Source organism: Phyllostomus hastatus, unplaced genomic scaffold (assembly GCF_019186645.2).
Source record: "Phyllostomus hastatus isolate PE091 unplaced genomic scaffold, TTU_PhHast_1.1 phas_scaffold_216, whole genome shotgun sequence".
Classification (NCBI taxonomy): Eukaryota; Metazoa; Chordata; class Mammalia; order Chiroptera; family Phyllostomidae; genus Phyllostomus; species Phyllostomus hastatus.
Window position 1 is genome coordinate 16,143,907 of NW_025334018.1, and position 16,244 is coordinate 16,160,150.

At 59.7% G+C, this 16,244-nt stretch overlaps 2 protein-coding genes across 5 annotated transcripts; both read right to left on the minus strand.

Moving 5' to 3' along the window:
• Positions 1-1,045: 1,045 nt before the first annotated feature.
• On the minus strand, positions 1,046-6,788 carry LOC123804655 (glutathione S-transferase Mu 1-like). 2 transcript variants are annotated; one of them, XM_045817033.1, is made up of 10 exons: positions 6,651-6,788; positions 6,298-6,401; positions 5,960-6,035; positions 5,528-5,592; positions 5,149-5,230; positions 4,949-5,049; positions 4,040-4,135; positions 3,848-3,958; positions 2,147-2,241; positions 1,046-1,237 (listed from the first exon to the last, which is right to left on the minus strand). In XM_045817033.1, the coding sequence occupies exons 2-9, from the start codon at positions 6,331-6,333 to the stop codon at positions 2,152-2,154; spliced, it is 657 nt and encodes a 218-aa protein (XP_045672989.1). In that variant the 5' UTR covers positions 6,334-6,401; positions 6,651-6,788; the 3' UTR covers positions 1,046-1,237; positions 2,147-2,151. The 2 variants fall into 2 exon arrangements, with proteins under 2 accessions (XP_045672989.1, XP_045672988.1); XM_045817032.1 differs by having other exon boundaries at positions 6,298-6,395; positions 6,651-6,714.
• Positions 1,046-15,690, minus strand: LOC123804657 (glutathione S-transferase Mu 1). Of its 3 annotated transcripts, none has more exons than XM_045817036.1 (9): positions 15,358-15,688; positions 15,021-15,096; positions 14,583-14,647; positions 13,987-14,068; positions 13,787-13,887; positions 12,883-12,978; positions 12,691-12,801; positions 10,807-10,901; positions 1,046-1,237 (listed from the first exon to the last, which is right to left on the minus strand). In XM_045817036.1, exons 1-8 carry the CDS (start codon positions 15,391-15,393, stop codon positions 10,812-10,814), a joined length of 657 nt encoding a protein of 218 aa, XP_045672992.1. In that variant the 5' UTR covers positions 15,394-15,688; the 3' UTR covers positions 1,046-1,237; positions 10,807-10,811. The 3 variants fall into 3 exon arrangements, with proteins under 3 accessions (XP_045672992.1, XP_045672993.1, XP_045672991.1); XM_045817037.1 differs by lacking the exon at positions 1,046-1,237 and adding an exon at positions 9,706-9,921 and having other exon boundaries at positions 15,358-15,690; XM_045817035.1 differs by lacking the exon at positions 1,046-1,237 and adding an exon at positions 9,706-9,897 and having other exon boundaries at positions 15,358-15,680.
• Positions 15,691-16,244: the final 554 nt, after the last annotated feature.

A 16,244-nucleotide genomic window follows, 5' to 3' on the forward strand; every position in this document is an offset into this window, starting at 1 on the left:
GGCATTTTGGGTGAGAGTCTTTTCTGGATAAGAAGCCTTGGATGCTTTGCAATATTGTCTCCAGCTGAGCCTGCCCGAACACCAGACTCACAAAATCAGGAGCTCCTCCCAGCGGCACCAAAGGGGGAGCCCTGCGCTCCAGGAAACGCCCTCTCCAGCAGCACAATTTGCAGCATCATGTACAATTACTTCCAGCCCTGGCTGGTGTGGCTCAGTGGGCCGAGTGTGGCCTGCAAACCAAAGCACTGTCAGTTCTCTTCCCAGCCAGGACACAGGCATGGGTTGGGGGCCAGGTCCTCAGTAGAGGGCGAGCAAGAAGCAACCACACATTCATGAGTCCCTCTCTTTCTCCCTCCCTTTCCTCTGTCTACAAAAAAATAAGAAGAGTAATAAAATCAAATAAAATATAATAAAAAGAAACAAAATCACTTCCAAACCCTGTATTGCCAATGTGGGGAGGGTGACTGTGGTGACAGTGGAGGAAACCTAGGCTTAGATATTTACAGAAGGGGGTGACACGGAGGACATCCTGTAGCTCGCCACCCAGGACCTGGCGAGCTCAGAATGGCAAGAAGAGCCTAAAAGCTACTTATGTTTATAACAATGTGACTCAAGCTTTTGGTCCGACATCTGCTCGGGCGGCAGGCGCTCCTCGAGTCTCCCTATGGCTCCCAAGGACGCCATGAAGAAGAAAGGTGCGGGAGGGTCGGCCAGGAAAGACAGAGACCCGGTGAACACATCCGGGGCAAGGCCACAAAGCAGCGGTCCACAGGCAGAGTTGGGGACAAGCTCAGTCACCTAGACCTGTCTGAAAACAACACCTGCTCCCTCTGTAAGGAGCTCCCAGCTACTACCCCAGCAGCTGTCCCCGAGCCACTGGAGAGCCGCGCTGCCTTGGCCAGGGCAGCCCTGCAGGAGCCCCGCAGTGGAGGGCTTGGGAAGCCGGTTTCCAGTCACAGAGCTCCAGGACTTCACACCAGAGACCCCATGGCCAGGGACGCCCCAGCAGCTGGGGAAGATGCAGAGCAACAGGGACCACCAGCTGTACATTTTGAAAAATAAAACTTTATTAAGTGACTCATGTCGCACTTGCATCACCTTTCCCGCCAGCAGGGCGGGATCCCAGAGGCTGAGCAGCTCCATCGGCGGTCTGAAGGTCTGCGTTGTGGAGCTCCACACCCGATCAGACAACCAGTTCACTGCACACCGGGACAGACGGTTCGCAGAGCTGCAAGGACTGAAGGAATGCCTCTTAGGGTGCCTGTGACCACCAGGGAGCAAGCCCACATCCAAGTCCTAGAGCAGCTGGCAGCAGCCTGCAGAGGGCGCTGTGACGACCTCTGACAGGAGCACACACATGGAATCCCGGGGACCTCCCAGCTGTGATGAAGCAGACCATGCAGAAGGGAGAAGACCCCTGGCCCCCCCACTGCGGACCCTCAAGGCCCCTGGGCCCCATGCACTAAGACACAAAGCCCTGCCCGGTGAGCCCCCGAGAGTGAGGGTGAGTGACTGAGACAGGCAGGTCCGGAAAGAGGTCTCCCTTCTACAGAGAGCCCCACGAGAGCTCCTGTACCACAGGTGTCAGAAATAGAAACTAGAGGTCTCAATGCACCTTCCTCCCACCCAGGATCTGGAAGGAACCACCCCTGCCAGCATCACCACTGAGACCCTTGGATCAGCAGGGCCCACTGGAGAAATCAGGTGGTGGGGGCAGACCGAGGCACAGCACTGGGACTGGGCTTCTCGGGGACCAGGCAGGGCTGGGAGGGACAGCGCTGGGGGCAGGGCCTGCACCCTGGCCATACTGGACTTCAGGGTGGTGCAGGGAGATCAGCGGAGATCTACAAGCCAAGGGTCCTCGGGGGCTCTTCAAAGCAGAGCAACGAATGAGGGGTGGTCGGTCTTACTGGCTTCAAAGCAAGAGGATTAATGTGGGAGGCCTGGAAATTCCCTGAAAAAGGGGGTGCTGGAGCGAGAAAGCCTGGATGAGAGGGGTGTTAACAGGCAAGTAAGGGGCCACTGAGGCTGCTGGAGAGGGAAGGGGTGAGGCAAGGAGGTTGCAAGGAGAAAAGGGAGCAGAGCAGACGGTTCTAAGTGGCAGAAATCTCCAGGTGTGCCCCTCGCTCCCGTCTCCTGCACTCACAGGCCCTACTTGTTGCCCCACGCGGCCAACTTGGAGTACAGAGGGGTCGGCAGGAAGCGGCTGGACTTCATGTAGGCAGAGATCTTCTTCAGGCCCTGAGGGAGGGGAGGAAGGCCGGACATCAGGGGCTGCTTCTCCGCTCACCCTGGGCTCCCCCAGCCCCAAGGCAGGCACTGCCAGGTCAGGGTCCTTCCAGGACCTCCACCTGGGGTCGGGCACTGGGGCAGAGGGCAGCTTTCCTGGGGTCCGCAGCTCTCCCGAGCTGACTCCCAGGTTCCCCTAACTCATGTGACTCCTTAGTGAGGGTCACCACACACCAGGGTCTGCGCCACACCAGGTGCGCTATACCCACTAGAGATCGTGACGCATGGTCACAACTGCACACACCTCCCCACAAGGGAAGTGCTGCCATCACCGTGTATCGCACGGAAACCCAGGCGCACAGGCCTACAGGCAGCACCTTCCTCCGGCCCCACTGCCAGGCTCTGGGAGGACTGGAGGCAGCCTGGCTCTCTCTGACTATGGCTCCTGCTGCGGCACCACCCTCCTGCCTCCCACACAGGCGGCCTGGACCCTCCCAGCCTGCACAAACAGTCTCCTTCTGCAGAGGGAGGCTCCGGGCCTCCCAGGGCCTGCCCAAGGAGGGCCCAGAGGGGGAACAAAGGGGCTCAGACTGTGCCTGTGCAGTTGGCACGGGAAGCCAAACCTCGCAGTGACTCAGCAAAACAGGGGTGAATGCTGATAGGAGCAAGAAATTCCCGCCCAACCCTAATCACATCAATGAAGGAGAAAGTCCAGCTGGCTGGCCTGGGGCCTGAGCTCACCCTCACTGGCCAGACCTACCTCACCCCCCTGCTGCTGCAGCCAACCAGGCCTGAGACACACAGGGGGTGTGTGAGCTCCTTCTTCCCAAGACAGAGGGTGCCCGGCACCTTCCACAGGGCCTCCAAGGTCCTGGGACAGCCTGTAACCAGGCCTGGCCCAGCAGGCAGCAGCCTGCAGCCCACAGCTGTCCCTGAGCCCTCCCAGCTGGTCCCACATCCCAGCTCTTGCTTCATATGCAAGGCTCATCACCCTGGACCAGAACCAGAGCTCCCAGAACCAGCTGACTAAGCAGGTCTCTTGATGGGAGGGGGGGAAACAGCACAGACTAAGCTGGAATCCCCATGGGCCTAACACCACCTGGACCTCCCTCCTCTGTGACAAAGCAGGCTCAGCTGATCCTCTGGGAGGTGACGGAGGGTGATGGGTGATGGAGGGTGATGGGTGACCGAGGGTGATGGGTGACGAGCTGGGAGGGGAGGACCAGGCTGCGCACCTCCAGTGCCCCAGTGGGACCCCAGGACTGCACAGCAGGGGACTCCTGTACCCCTCCAGCTGCACCGAGACCCACGAGGGGGGCTCCAGGGCTGGGTGCCCTTTGCACACGTTCTGTGCCTGACACCAGGCCTCACACAGAGAAGAGCAGATCAGTGACTCGACCAATGGGGAAGAAAAGGGAGGCCATGCATCGTCCACCCAGAGGAAGGCGGTGCAGGTCAGTTGAACCCAGTGCTCCCACAATGCCGAGGACGGATCCTGGCACACAGCCAGGCCTCAGTGAGCGCTACTTAGGCTTCACGTGCGCTCCAGGACCAGGGAAGCTTCGGGGAATGGGACAGAAGACCAGAGGGGTACAAAGTCAGAGACCAGTGGAATCACCTCAAAGCGAACCAGGAAGTCCTTCAGGTTTGGGAACGCATCCAGGCACTTGGGCTCGAACCTGCGCAGGACATCCAGCATGTCGTACGCCAGGAAGTCCACGTAGGTGAGCTGCAGACAGGACAGAAGGATCAGGTGCCAATCTCTGAACCTGCGAGTATGTCAGCTGCCCCTCCCAGAGACTCCCCTTACCTTGTCCCCGGCCCACCAGGCCCTCTTCCCCAGAAACTGGGAGAAGAGCTTCACCTTCTCAGGCAGCACCTTCAGGTACTCAGGCTTCAGTTTCTCCTGAGGCACAAAACAGCTGTCACCACCCACGGACACAGACCCTGGGCCAGACGCTGGCCTCCCAGGGCTGTTCCTGCAGCCCCGGCCCCAGCCGCCAGGGATGAGCAGCCTTGTGCCCCAACCACACCTGGGTGGGTGCCCAGGTTATAATGTAACCCACTGTGTTCATGACACACCTACTGGGTGTGGCCACCCACCAGGGGGAGGTGGTGGGGAAGCAGAGGGCACCCCACTGTCCCTGACATCTCTATACACGTTCCCTCAGCTCAGACCCAGGAGCTTGTGGGAGCCCAGCAGAGCCCAGGCCTCAGGCAGAATGAAAGACACAAAGAACCAAAACGTCCCAGGGGAAGAAATGAGGAGTCCCAGCTGCCGGGTGACAGCATGGACACTCAGCGTGGACACTCAGCGTGGACTCGTGAGCACTGTCTGGACAGATGGGGAGAGCCTGAGGGGCTGGGAGGGAGGAGCAGGAGGCACAGAGGCCCTGGGGGGCCCCCCAATCTGTGTCCCACTGGAACCTCTGCTGATGTCTGTGGTGCGGGGGAGGGGGCTGGGATACGGAGCTGAACACACTGCTGGGAACTGAACTTGCACCCTAGGGTGTCTGGACTCTACTATTCATGAGAACTGAGTCAGAGATTTCATCTGAGGCAGGTGGGGGTCATGTGTGGGTCTCTCTGCTGACAGTATAGGGACCAGCATGAGGCATCAGAAGCTCCAAGTTCACAGGCAAACAGGGCCAGCACAGAACGATCACCAGTGCAGTCCCCTCTCAAACCCACCCACCCAGCCCTGCAAGCGGTCACTCACAAAGTCAGGACTGTAGCATATCCTGCCTTGGTGCATTCGGATGTCCATGATCTCGTTCTCCAAAATGTCCATGCGAATCTTCTCCTCTTCCGTCTCCCCACCTACAGCCACACAACAGAGGCTCTCCCTCTGCATCCCACCCCAGCCAGCTCAGGGCCATGACCCCCTGGACCCCAGCACTGGGACGCAGCCCCACTCACAGAGGTTGTGCTTGCGAGCGATGTAGCGAAGGATGGCATTGCTCTGGGTGACCTTGTGAGCCCCGTCAATCAAGTAGGGCAGCTGGAGGGGAGACAGGGGCAGGTCAGGAGGCCAAGGGCTGCCCTGAGCCCCCTCCCTGCCTGTGGGGGCACCGATGGGCCTGGCCCACCTTGTGCAGCCCAGGGCAGGCACTACGCCGATGTATCACAGAGGATGAGCTGAGCCCCAGGGCATCACAGTACAGCAGTGAGGGGACCAAGGGAGCTGAGAGGCTGCACAGAGGCCCCGCATTGCCAAACCCCGTGTGGAAGCTGGGAAAGGAGATCTGAGTGGGGAGACAAGCGCACTCACGCCCACGGCCCCAACCCCTGCACCTACATTGGGGAAGTCCAGGCCCAGCTTGAACTTCTCATTCAGCCACTGGCTTCTGTCGAAGTCGGGAGCTGTGGTGGAGAAGATGGAGTGAAGGAACCTGCCCCCTGAGGACGACCCCTTCCTTCCCTGGGCGCCGGGCCCTGCAAAGCTGAGTCTGCAGTCTGAACACCAACTCTCTCACCCACGTCGGGGAAACAAGGCTAAGGTCTCAGGCGCCCACAGGAACAAGGCTTCCAAAAAGATCTGAGGAGCGGCACAAGGGGAGCCCCCAGTCACTGACACAGGGGCCCAGCTGTCCCCTCTCCTGGGCTGCCCCAAGTCCACTCTCAGGCAGTGGAGGCGGCAGAGGTGAGCCACAGGTGGCCCGGGCATGGGTGCTTGTACCCAGTCAGCAGGAGTGGGGCCGAAGTCCGAGCTCAACAGGGATGCACTCACCGTCCCCCATCGGGTACCTCTTCTCCTCGTAGCTGGAGTCTGTGTACTCCAGCAGCAGGCGGATGGCGTGAGCCAGCTGCAAGGCAAGGCCGGACCGCGGTCAGGGTTCCAGGGAGGGACCTCGGGACCCGCTCCAATGCGGGAATCCCTGCTCCAACACACAGATCCCCCACCCAGCAGGCGCCCACGAGGTCGCCCACTGATATGTTCTGGGACAGGGTGGGCTCGCCCTGGCCAGCCCTGGGTCAGACCCCTCAGGGGGAACCTGCAGGCCTCCTGCGCCTCTCCACTGGATCCCGCCAGATCTCACCCCCGCGCCCCACGGGCCCCTCGCTCACCCCGCGGATGTCCCAGTAACCCAGAGTCATGGCCATGGTGCTGGTTATCGCGCTGGGAGTGGTCGGGCTTCTTCCAGGCAGAGCTTGGAAACTGGTGTCTGTCCCTGAAGCACGGAGGGGCACACAGCCTTTATTTTCCGCCCCTAGTCCCCGCCCCTAAGTCCGCCCACACCCCACCCCGGAGACCCGTGACTACCCCGCGACTCCCGGGCGGGAGCCAGGGGCAACAGTATCTGTCCCGAGCGCGGCCCCGGATATTGGGGGACGCAGTCTGGGCCCCAGGACGCCCAAGGTGGGAAGGGCCAGGCTCCTCTGGGTGCCCGCGGCGCTATGCGGCTCCCAGCAAAGCCCACCTGGTTCCGACGTCCGCCGGCCCAGAGGGAGGGAAAGTGCACAGGGGAGACGCAGCTGAGAAATCTGAACAACAAGGCTCCTCTGGCCTCCCTCCCCTCTGGGCACCGCCCCCTGGAGGGCAGAGTTCCCCTTAAAGCCAAAGATGGGCGGGCCCTTCACAGCCAGAGTGTCCCTCAGCGCCTGTCCATGGGAGTCCCGCCAGCCTGCAAGCTCTCCCAGGATCTGGGAATGCCCGAAGCCAGGGCTCTCCCAGCCCTCACCAGCAGGGGGAGAGCGACTCCTGGGGCCAGAGACGAAACAGGGAGCCTGGGGCTGATGGTTTCAATTCCTGTGCTTTGGAGGACCCCGCTCCTAAGTCCTGTGTCTAAGAGTGATAAGAATCAAATGCAAAGTAATCAGTTAGGCTTATGGTCAAAGTTGTTGATTAAAATTCAGAACCAGCTCCCACAGAGAGACAGGTATGGAGGCGCAGTCCCTAACACCCTGCTAGATGTCCCCAGCACTGACCGATACTGACCAGAACAGGACGGGAGCATGCGGGTCACACAGGCAGGTGAGAGGAGAGGGAGAGCTGTCTCCTGAGGGACCAGGCTCCTGTGCAGCTGCCAGGACAGCACAGAGTGGGGGGCCAGCAGGAGCCAAGGACACCTCCCAGGACCACCGCCAGGGTGGTCTGCAGACCCTCTTGCTGGCACAGAGGGTTGTCCACAGGGGCCACCTGGAGTCAGTCCCGCCCTGGGTCGGCTGCTGTGGGCACCAGGCAGAGGATCTGGGATGAGACAATGAGACATGGGCCGAGAAAGGGGGTGGGTGGCCAGGCAGCCTGGTCCTCCAGGGTCCAGGAGTGGTGCGCTTCTGCCTGTCAGACCGCAGGCCCCTCCCACCCCTGGGCCCTGGGTCAGGCCAGGCCCGGGAGCCTGCCTCTGCCCTGCAGAGTCTCAGACCCCACAGAACACGTCAGTAATGAAACCTACACGTCAGTTCCTATGTACATGGGATCGGGTCGTAATGCACTCACGAGCCACTCTGTGGCTTTTGACATAGGATGTTCTTCTGGGTAACCCCCCCAGAGTAGAACAGAGGACACTCCCACCCATCTCAAGGTCCCGCCAACGAGCAACCCTGCACACACAAGGGCCCCACTCAGCTGACCTCCGTCACCTTGGATTCGTCTGGCGTGTTCACTTTCAGGCACATACAGCTGGGAAGCATGTATTTTTACATCTGCATCCTTTTGCCAAGACTGCGCAAGTGAGAGTCGTCCCAGTTGCTGGGTTCACAGTGGGGCATTTATTCCATTAGAGTATTGTGTGCTCACGGTCACGTGGGACTCCATCAAGGGACAATGGACTCGGGGTGATAAACCAAGTCGATCTGTCCCTACTTCCACTGAGAAACATTTGCATTATTGCCAATCATCGGCTACTTCAGATAAAGCTGCGAGGGTACTGTGAGCACCCCTGGAACACACAGGCACTCATCCCTGTTGAACTTGAACTCGGAGCAGGATCCCAGGGCAGAGGCTCCATGCTCCTTCCATCCCAGCTGGCACTGCTGGTGTCCACGTGCTTGTGCCCCGGCAGTCAGTGAATGGCACCTCCAGTGACTTCATGAGTTCAACCATTGTCAAGCCTTGCATTTTTTTAAAGATTATTTTTTATTTGTGTTTTAGAGAGAGGGGGAGGGAAGGAGAGAGAGAGGGACAGAAACATCAACTGGCCGCCTCTCACCTGCACCTGAACCAGGGACCAGGCTCCAACCCTCACGTGTGTCCAGACTGAGAATCGAACCTTTGCTTCATGGGCTGATGCTCAACCACATGAGCGACACCAGTCAGGACCAGTCGTCCATCCTCTCACCTTTAGCCTGTGTGGATACGCAATAGGGTTCAACTGCGCCTCTGACTTCTCTGCTACATGAGGTCATTCAGCACAGTTTCATATGCTTCGTGGCCATTGGATGTTATCTCTCGGGAATCATCTGTTCAAGGCTGGGGCCTTTGTTCACGGGGTGGCATTTTGGGTGAGAGTCTTTTCTGGATAAGAGGCCTTGGATGCTTTGCAATATTGTCTCCAGCTGAGCCTGCCCAAACTCCAGACTACAAAATCAGGAGCTCCTCCCAGCGGCACCAACGGGGGAGCCCTGTGCTGCAGGAAACCCCCTCTCCAGCAGCACAGTTTGCAGCATCATGTACAATTACTTCCAGCCCTGGCTGGTGTGGCTCAGTGGGCCGAGTGTGGCCTGCAAACCAAAGCACTGTCAGTTCTCTTCCCAGCCAGGACACAGGCATGGGTTGGGGGCCAGGTCCTCAGTAGAGGGCGAGCAAGAAGCAACCACACATTCATGAGTCCCTCTCTTTCTCCCTCCCTTTCCTCTGTCTACAAAAATAAGAAGAGTAATAAAATCAAATAAAATATAATAAAAAGAAACAAAATCACTTCCAAACCCTGTATTGCCAATGTGGGGAGGGTGACTGTGGTGACAGTGGAGGAAACCTAGGCTTAGATATTTACAGAAGGGGGTGACACGGAGGACATCCTGTAGCTCGCCACCCAGGACCTGGCGAGCTCAGAATGGCAAGAAGAGCCTAAAAGCTACTTATGTTTATAACAATGTGACTCAAGCTTTTGGTCCGACATCTGCTCGGGCGGCAGGCGCTCCTCGAGTCTCCCTATGGCTCCCAAGGACGCCATGAAGAAGAAAGGTGCGGGAGGGTCGGCCAGGAAAGACAGAGACCCGGTGAACACATCCGGGGCAAGGCCACAAAGCAGCGGTCCACAGGCAGAGTCGGGGACAAGCTCAGTCACCTAGACCTGTCTGAAAACAACACCTGCTCCCTCTGTAAGGAGCTCCCAGCTGCTACCCCAGCAGCTGTCCCCGAGCCACTGGAGAGCCGCGCTGCCTTGGCCAGGGCAGCCCTGCAGGAGGCCCGCAGTGGAGGGCTTGGGAAGCCGGTTTGCAGGCACAGAGCTCCAGCACCTCACACCAGAGACCCCACGGCCAGGGACGCCCCAGCAGCTGGGGAAGATGCAGAGCAACAGGGACCACCAGCTGTACATTTTGAAAAATAAAACTTTATTAAGTGACTCATGTCGCACTTGCATCACCTTTCCTGTCAGCAGGGCGGGATCCCAGAGGCTGAGCAGCTCCATCGGCGGTCTGAAGGTCTGCGTTGTGGAGCTCCACACCCGACCAGACCACCAGTTCGCTGCACACCGGGACAGACGGTTTGCAGAGCTGCAAGGACTGAAGGAATGCCTCTCAGGGCGCCTGTGACCACCAGGGAGTAAGCCCACATCCAAGTCCTAGAGCAGCTGGCAGCAGCCTGCAGAGGGCGCTGTGACGACCTCTGACAGGAGCACACACATGGAATCCCGGGGACCTCCCAGCTGTGATGAAGCAGACCATGCAGAAGGGAGAAGACCCCTGGCCCCCCCACTGCGGACCCTCAAGGGCCCTGGGCCCCACGCACTAAGACACAAAGCCCTGCCCGGTGAGCCCCCGAGAGTGAGGGTGAGTGACTGAGACAGGCAGGTCCGGAAAGAGGCCTCCCTTCTACAGAGAGCCCCACGAGAGCTCCTGCTCCACAGGTGTCAGAAATAGAAACTAGAGGTCTCAATATACCTTCCTCCCACCCAGGATCTGGAAGGAACCACCCCTGCCAGCATCACCTCTGAGACCCTTGGATCAACAGGACCCACTAGAGAAATCAGGTGGTGGGGGGAGACCGAGGCACAGCACTGGGACTGGGCTTCTCGGGGACCAGGCAGGGCTGGGACGGACCGGGCTAGGGGCAGGGCCTGCACCCTGGTGATACTGGACTTCAGGGTGGTGCAGGGAGATCAGGGCTGAGCTCCTCAGGCCAGGGGTCCGGGTGGGCTCCCATATCGAATGCAATCACTGACAGAAACATCTGTCTGTCTTGATTTAGTGCCATAGGACCAATGCTGGGGGCGGGGGGAGACTTCACTGAGCAAAGGGTGAGGGAAGGCCTGAGATCCCAGGAGAACTTCGACTGGGAAGGGAAAGGCGCCCCACAGGACCGGAGTTTGGGTGGCAGAAAGAACAGAAGAGAACAGCTGTGTCCGTGGGTTCAGGAAGGACCCGCCGTTCCCCAGGCCCCCTGTGCCCCTCGCTCCCGTCTCCTGCACTCACAGGCCCTACTTGTTGCCCCACGTGGCAGGCTTTGTGTACACAGGGGTTGGCAGGAAGCGGCTGGACTTCATGTAGGCAGAGATCTTCTTCAGGCCCTGAGGGAGGGGAGGAAGGCCGGACATCAGAGGCTGCTGCTCTGCCCACCCTGGGCTCCCCCAGCCCCAAGGCAGGCACTGCCAGGTCAGGGTCTGGCCAGGACCTCCACCTGGGGCCGGGCACTGGGGCAGAGGGCAGCCTTCCTGGGGTCCGCAGCTCTCCCGAGCTGACTCCCAGGTTCCCCTAACTCATGTGACTCCTTAGTGAGGGTCACCACACACCAGGGTCTGCGCCACACCAGGTGCGCTATACCCACTAGAGATCGTGACGCATGGTCACAACTGCACACACCTCCCCACAAGGGAAGTGCTGCCATCACCGTGTATCGCACGGAAACCCAGGCGCACAGGCCTGCAGGCAGCACCTTCCTCCGGCCCCACTGCCAGGCTCTGGGAGGGCTGGAGGCAGCCTGGCTCTCTCTGACTCTGGCTCCTCCTGTGGCAGCGCCCTCCTGCCTCCCACACAGGCGGCCTGGACCCTCCCAGCCTGCACAAACAGTCTCCTTCTGCAGAGGGAGGCTCCGGGCCTCCCAGGGGCTGCCCAAGGAGGGCCCGCAGGGGGAACAAAGGGGCTCAGACTGTGCCTGTGCAGCTGGCACGGGAACCCAGCCCTCCCCAGTGACTCAGCAAAACAGGAGTAAGCGTTGATAGGAGGAAGAAATTCCCGCCCAACCCTAATCACATCAATGAAGGAGAAAGTCCAGCTGGCTGGCCTGGGGTCTGAGCTCACGCTCACTGGCCAGACCTACCTCACCCCTGTGCTGCTGCAGCCAACCAGGCCTGAGACACACAGGGGTGTGTGAGCTCCTTCTTCCCAAGACAGAGGGTGCCCAGCACGTTCCATGGGCCTCCAAGGTCCTGGGACAGCCTGTAACCAGGCCTGGCCCAGCAGGCAGCAGCCTGCAGCCCACAGCTGTCCCTGAGCCCTCCCAGCTGGTCCCACATCCCTGGGCCAGAAGCAGAGCTCACAGACCCTGGTTGGGGGCTCCAGAGCTGGATCACCTTTGCAGCAGCTCTATGCCTGACATCGGGCCTCACAGAGAGAAGGGCAATCAGTGAATACGCCTGGAAATCCATGTACCACCCGCTCTCAGGACACTAGCTTGGGTAATTAGAGAGAAGGACAGAGAGGCAGGAAGTGCAAGAACGTGCCCACCACTGAAGACATCAAGATAAAACGCTTCCGCAGGGGAGCTTGCACGTGCTCTCAGGCCCCATACCCCCTGCCGCCCTGAAATCTCAGCACTGGCCAGAGTGCTCAGCACTGCTCAGCACTATCCTGTTGTGCAAAGCTGTTTGGACACACGGAGTAAATACTGTGTGTGTCTTTGGTACCCCTGCGCCTCAACACCAATTTTGTTGCATGCAAACACCTGGACCCTCTGCCTCCCCCCATGCCCTGAGCTGTGCCCCAGGCTGCAGAAGGGCCTGCACCCTGCTTTCTGGCCCAGGAAAGGGAAGCCACTGACGCCTGCCCACAGAGGCTGTTAACTCTGACTGCGAGCCCAGCACAGCCCAGGGCCAGGGCTGTGACCTTGAGCAAAGGCCTTAGTCTTTCACCCTCATTTCATTATCTGTAAAAGGGAAGGAGGCCATCCATCGTCCACCCAGAGGAAGGCGGTGCAGGTCAGTTGAACCCAGTGCTCCCACAATGCCGAGGACGGATCCTGGCACACAGCCAGGCCTCAGTGAGCGCTACTTAGGCTTCACGTGCGCTCCAGGACCAGGGAAGCTTGGGGAATGGGACAGAAGACGAGAGGGGTACAAAGTGAGAGACCAGTGGAATCACCTCTATTCGGGTAATGAAGTCCTTCAGGTTTGGGAACGCATCCAGGCACTTGGGCTCGAACATGCGGTGCAGGTCGAGGATGTCGTACGCCAGGAAGTCCACGTAGGTGAGCTGCAGACAGGACAGAAGGAACGGGTGCCAATCTCTGAACCTGCGAGTATGTCAGCTCCCCCTCCCAGAGACTCCCCTTACCTTGTCCCCTGCAAACCAGGCCCTCTTCCCCAGAAACTGGGAGAAGAGCTTCATCTTCTCAGGCAGCACCTTCAGGTACTCAGGCTTCAGTTTCTCCTGAGGCACAAAACAGCTGTCACTATCCAGGGACACAGACCCTGGGCCAGACGCTGGCCTCCCAGGGCTGTTCCTGCAGCCCCGGCCCCAGCGCCAGGGATGAGCAGCCTTGTGCCCCAACCACACCTGGGTGGGTGCCCAGGTTATAATGTAACCCACTGTGTTCATGACACACCTACTGGGTGTGGCCCCCCACGGGGGGGGGGGGAGGCGGTGGGGAAGCAGAAGACACCCCACTGTCCCTGACATCAAACACGCTCCCTCAGCTCAGACCCAGGAGCTTGTGGGAGCCCAGCAGAGCCCAGGCCTCAGGCAGAATGAAAGACACAAAGAACCAAAACGTCCCAGGGGAAGAAATGAGGAGTCCCAGCTGCCGGGTGACGGCATGGACACTCAGCGTGGACACTCGAGCACTGTCTGGACAGATGGGGAGAATCTGAGAGGCTGGGAGGCAGGAAGGGGAGGCACAGAGGCCCTGGGGTGCCCCCTGCGCTGCGTCCCACTGGGACCTCTGCTGATGTCTGTGGTGTGAGGGAGGAGGCTGGGATACAGAGCTGAACACACTGCTGGGAACTGAACTTGCACCCTTGGGTGTCTGGACTCTACTATAATATTCATGAGAACTGAGTCAGAGATTTCATCTGAGGCAGGTGGGGGTTGTGTGGGTCTTTCTGCTGACAGTATAGGGACCAGCATGGAGCGTCAGAAGCTGCAAGTTCACAGGCAAACAGGGCCAGGGTGGAGGAGACAGAAGTGTACAGGCTCTGAACAAAGCCTGCACAGCTGAGCTCAGCCAGAGACGACTCACATAGTCAGGGCTGTAGCAGACATTGGCCAACTGATTGGACGTATCCATGGCCTCGTTCTCCAAAATGTCCACGCGAATCTTCTCCTCCTCCGTCTCCCCACCTACAGCCACACAACAGAGGCTCTCCCTCAGCAACCCACCCCAGCCAGCCCCGGGGCTCGGCCACTTGTCCCCTGGCCCCCGGCCCCCACCCCACTCACAGAGGTTGTGCTTGCGAGCGATGTAGCGAAGGATGGCATTGCTCTGGGTGAGCCTGTGAGCCCCGTCAATCAAGTAGGGCAGCTGGAAGGGCAACAGGAGCAGGTCAGTGGGCCACAGGCTGCCTTGGAACTCATCCCTAAGTTTGGGGCAGGGATGAAGTCGGGCTTCTCGGAGTCTGGCCCGTGGCAGGTGCTAAGCACATACGGGGTCCAGAAGATGTAAGACCTTCTTGAGTGTGATTGATAGGGCAATGATATGGTTGCAATAATTTAAAGTTTAATTTGAACAATTCACCTAAAATGTCATATGGTATGCTTGAGTGTGATAGTGTTATAATGCAGAAGTACATGCTTATACTTTTGCAATAAAAGATTTTTAAATAAAGAAGAGGGGAGTTATTTGTGCCAGACCCTGTATATCATAAAATGAAAGGATAAGCTGGGCCCCAGGGCATCACAGGACAGCAGCAAGGGGACCAGGGAGCTGAGAGGCTGCACAGAGGCCCCGCATTGCCAAACCCCGTGTGGAAGCTGGGAAAGGAGATCTGAGTGGAGACAAGCGCACTCACGCCCACGGCCCCATCCCCTGCACCTACATTGGGGAAGTCCAGGCCCAGCTTGAACTTCTCATTCAGCCACTGGCTTCTGTCGAAGTCAGGAGCTGTGGTGGAGAAGATGGAGTGAAGGAACCTGCCCCCTGAGGACAACCCCTTCCCTGGGTGCCAGGGCCCTGCAAAGCTGAGTCTGCAATCTGAACACCAACTCTCTCACCCACGTGGGGGTGAAACACCAAAGTCTCAGGCGCCCACAAGGATAAGGCTTCCATGAAGTGCAGAGGAGCCCAAGAGGAGCCACCAGTCACTGACACAGGGGCCAAGCCTTCCTTCCCCTCTCCCGTGCTGGCTGGAAGCCCCAAGTCCACCCTCAGGCAGTGGAGGCGGCAGAGGTGAGCCACAGGTGGCCTGGGCACGGGTGCTTGGTACCCAGTCAGCAGGAGTGGGGCTGAGGTCAGAACGCGACAGGGATGCACTCACCGTCCCCCATCGTGTACCGCTTCTCCTGGTAGCTGGAGTCTGTGTACTCCAGCAGCAGGCGGATGGCGTGAGCCAGCTGCAAGGGACGGCCGGACCGCGGTCAGGGTTCCAGGGCCGGATCGCTCGACTCGCTCTGCTACGGGAACCCCTCCCCCAACACACAGACACCCCCACCCCGCAGGCGCCCACGCGCTCGCCCCCCGGAGATGGACCGGAGTAGGGTTGGCTCGGCCAGCCCCGAGTAAGTTCCTTTGGGACGAACCAGCCCCGGCAGCTCTGCCTCTCCCCGCCCTCCGGCCTCATCCCTCCCGGGCGCCCGGGCGGACCCCTCGCTCACCCCGCGAATGTCCCAGTAACCCAGAGTCATTGCCATGGTCAGCGTTCTTTGGCTTCAGATCATGGCACGGGAGCGGAGCTCTAAGGTCTTCCAGGGCCTGAGTGAGGCGGCCATGCGCCTAGTGTAGGCCACACCCCTCGAAGCCCCGCCCCCGCCAAGGACCCAATCAGCTCGCGCTCCCGGGAGGCTTCACCCCGGACTCCGTAGCGAAGCGTTTGGCCCCTTGGTCTCCCGGCGTAGCGTTTGTCTGCCACCGAGCCGCGGGGCTTGGGGTACGAAGGGTGGGCGCCAGCACGCAGAAGGCCTCCGGGTCGGGCTCGCCTGGGTGCCCCGAGCAGCTCCGCGACTCCTGCCCACATTCAGACTTCTACTGGCTCAGAGGGAGGGGACAGTGCACGTGGGAGACACAGCTGACAAATCTGAACCTCAAACAACAAGGCTCCTCTCGCTTCCTTCCCACTCCAGGCACCGCTCCACTTCCCCGCCCCCCGCCCCTCCCGGGCGTCAGAGTTCCCGAGGCCTCAGGGAGGCTCAGACTGCCCCTTAAAGCCAAAGATGGGCGGCCCCGCACAGCCAGAATGTCCCTCAGCGCCTGTCCAGGGAAGTCCCGCCAGCCTGCAAGCTCCTCCAGGACCTGGGAATGCCTGATGCCAGGGCTCTCCCAGCCCACACCAGCAGGGGGAGAGCGACTCCTGGGGCCAGAGCCCAGACAGGGAGCCTGGGGCTCAGGGTTTCCATTCCTGTGCTTTGGAGGACCCAGCTCCTATTTCAGGTGTCTAAGAGTGATAAGAATCAAATGCAAAGTAATCAATTAGGCTTATGGTCAAAGCTGTTGATTAAAATTCAGAACCAGCTCCCACAAAGAGACAGGTATGGAGGCGCAGTCC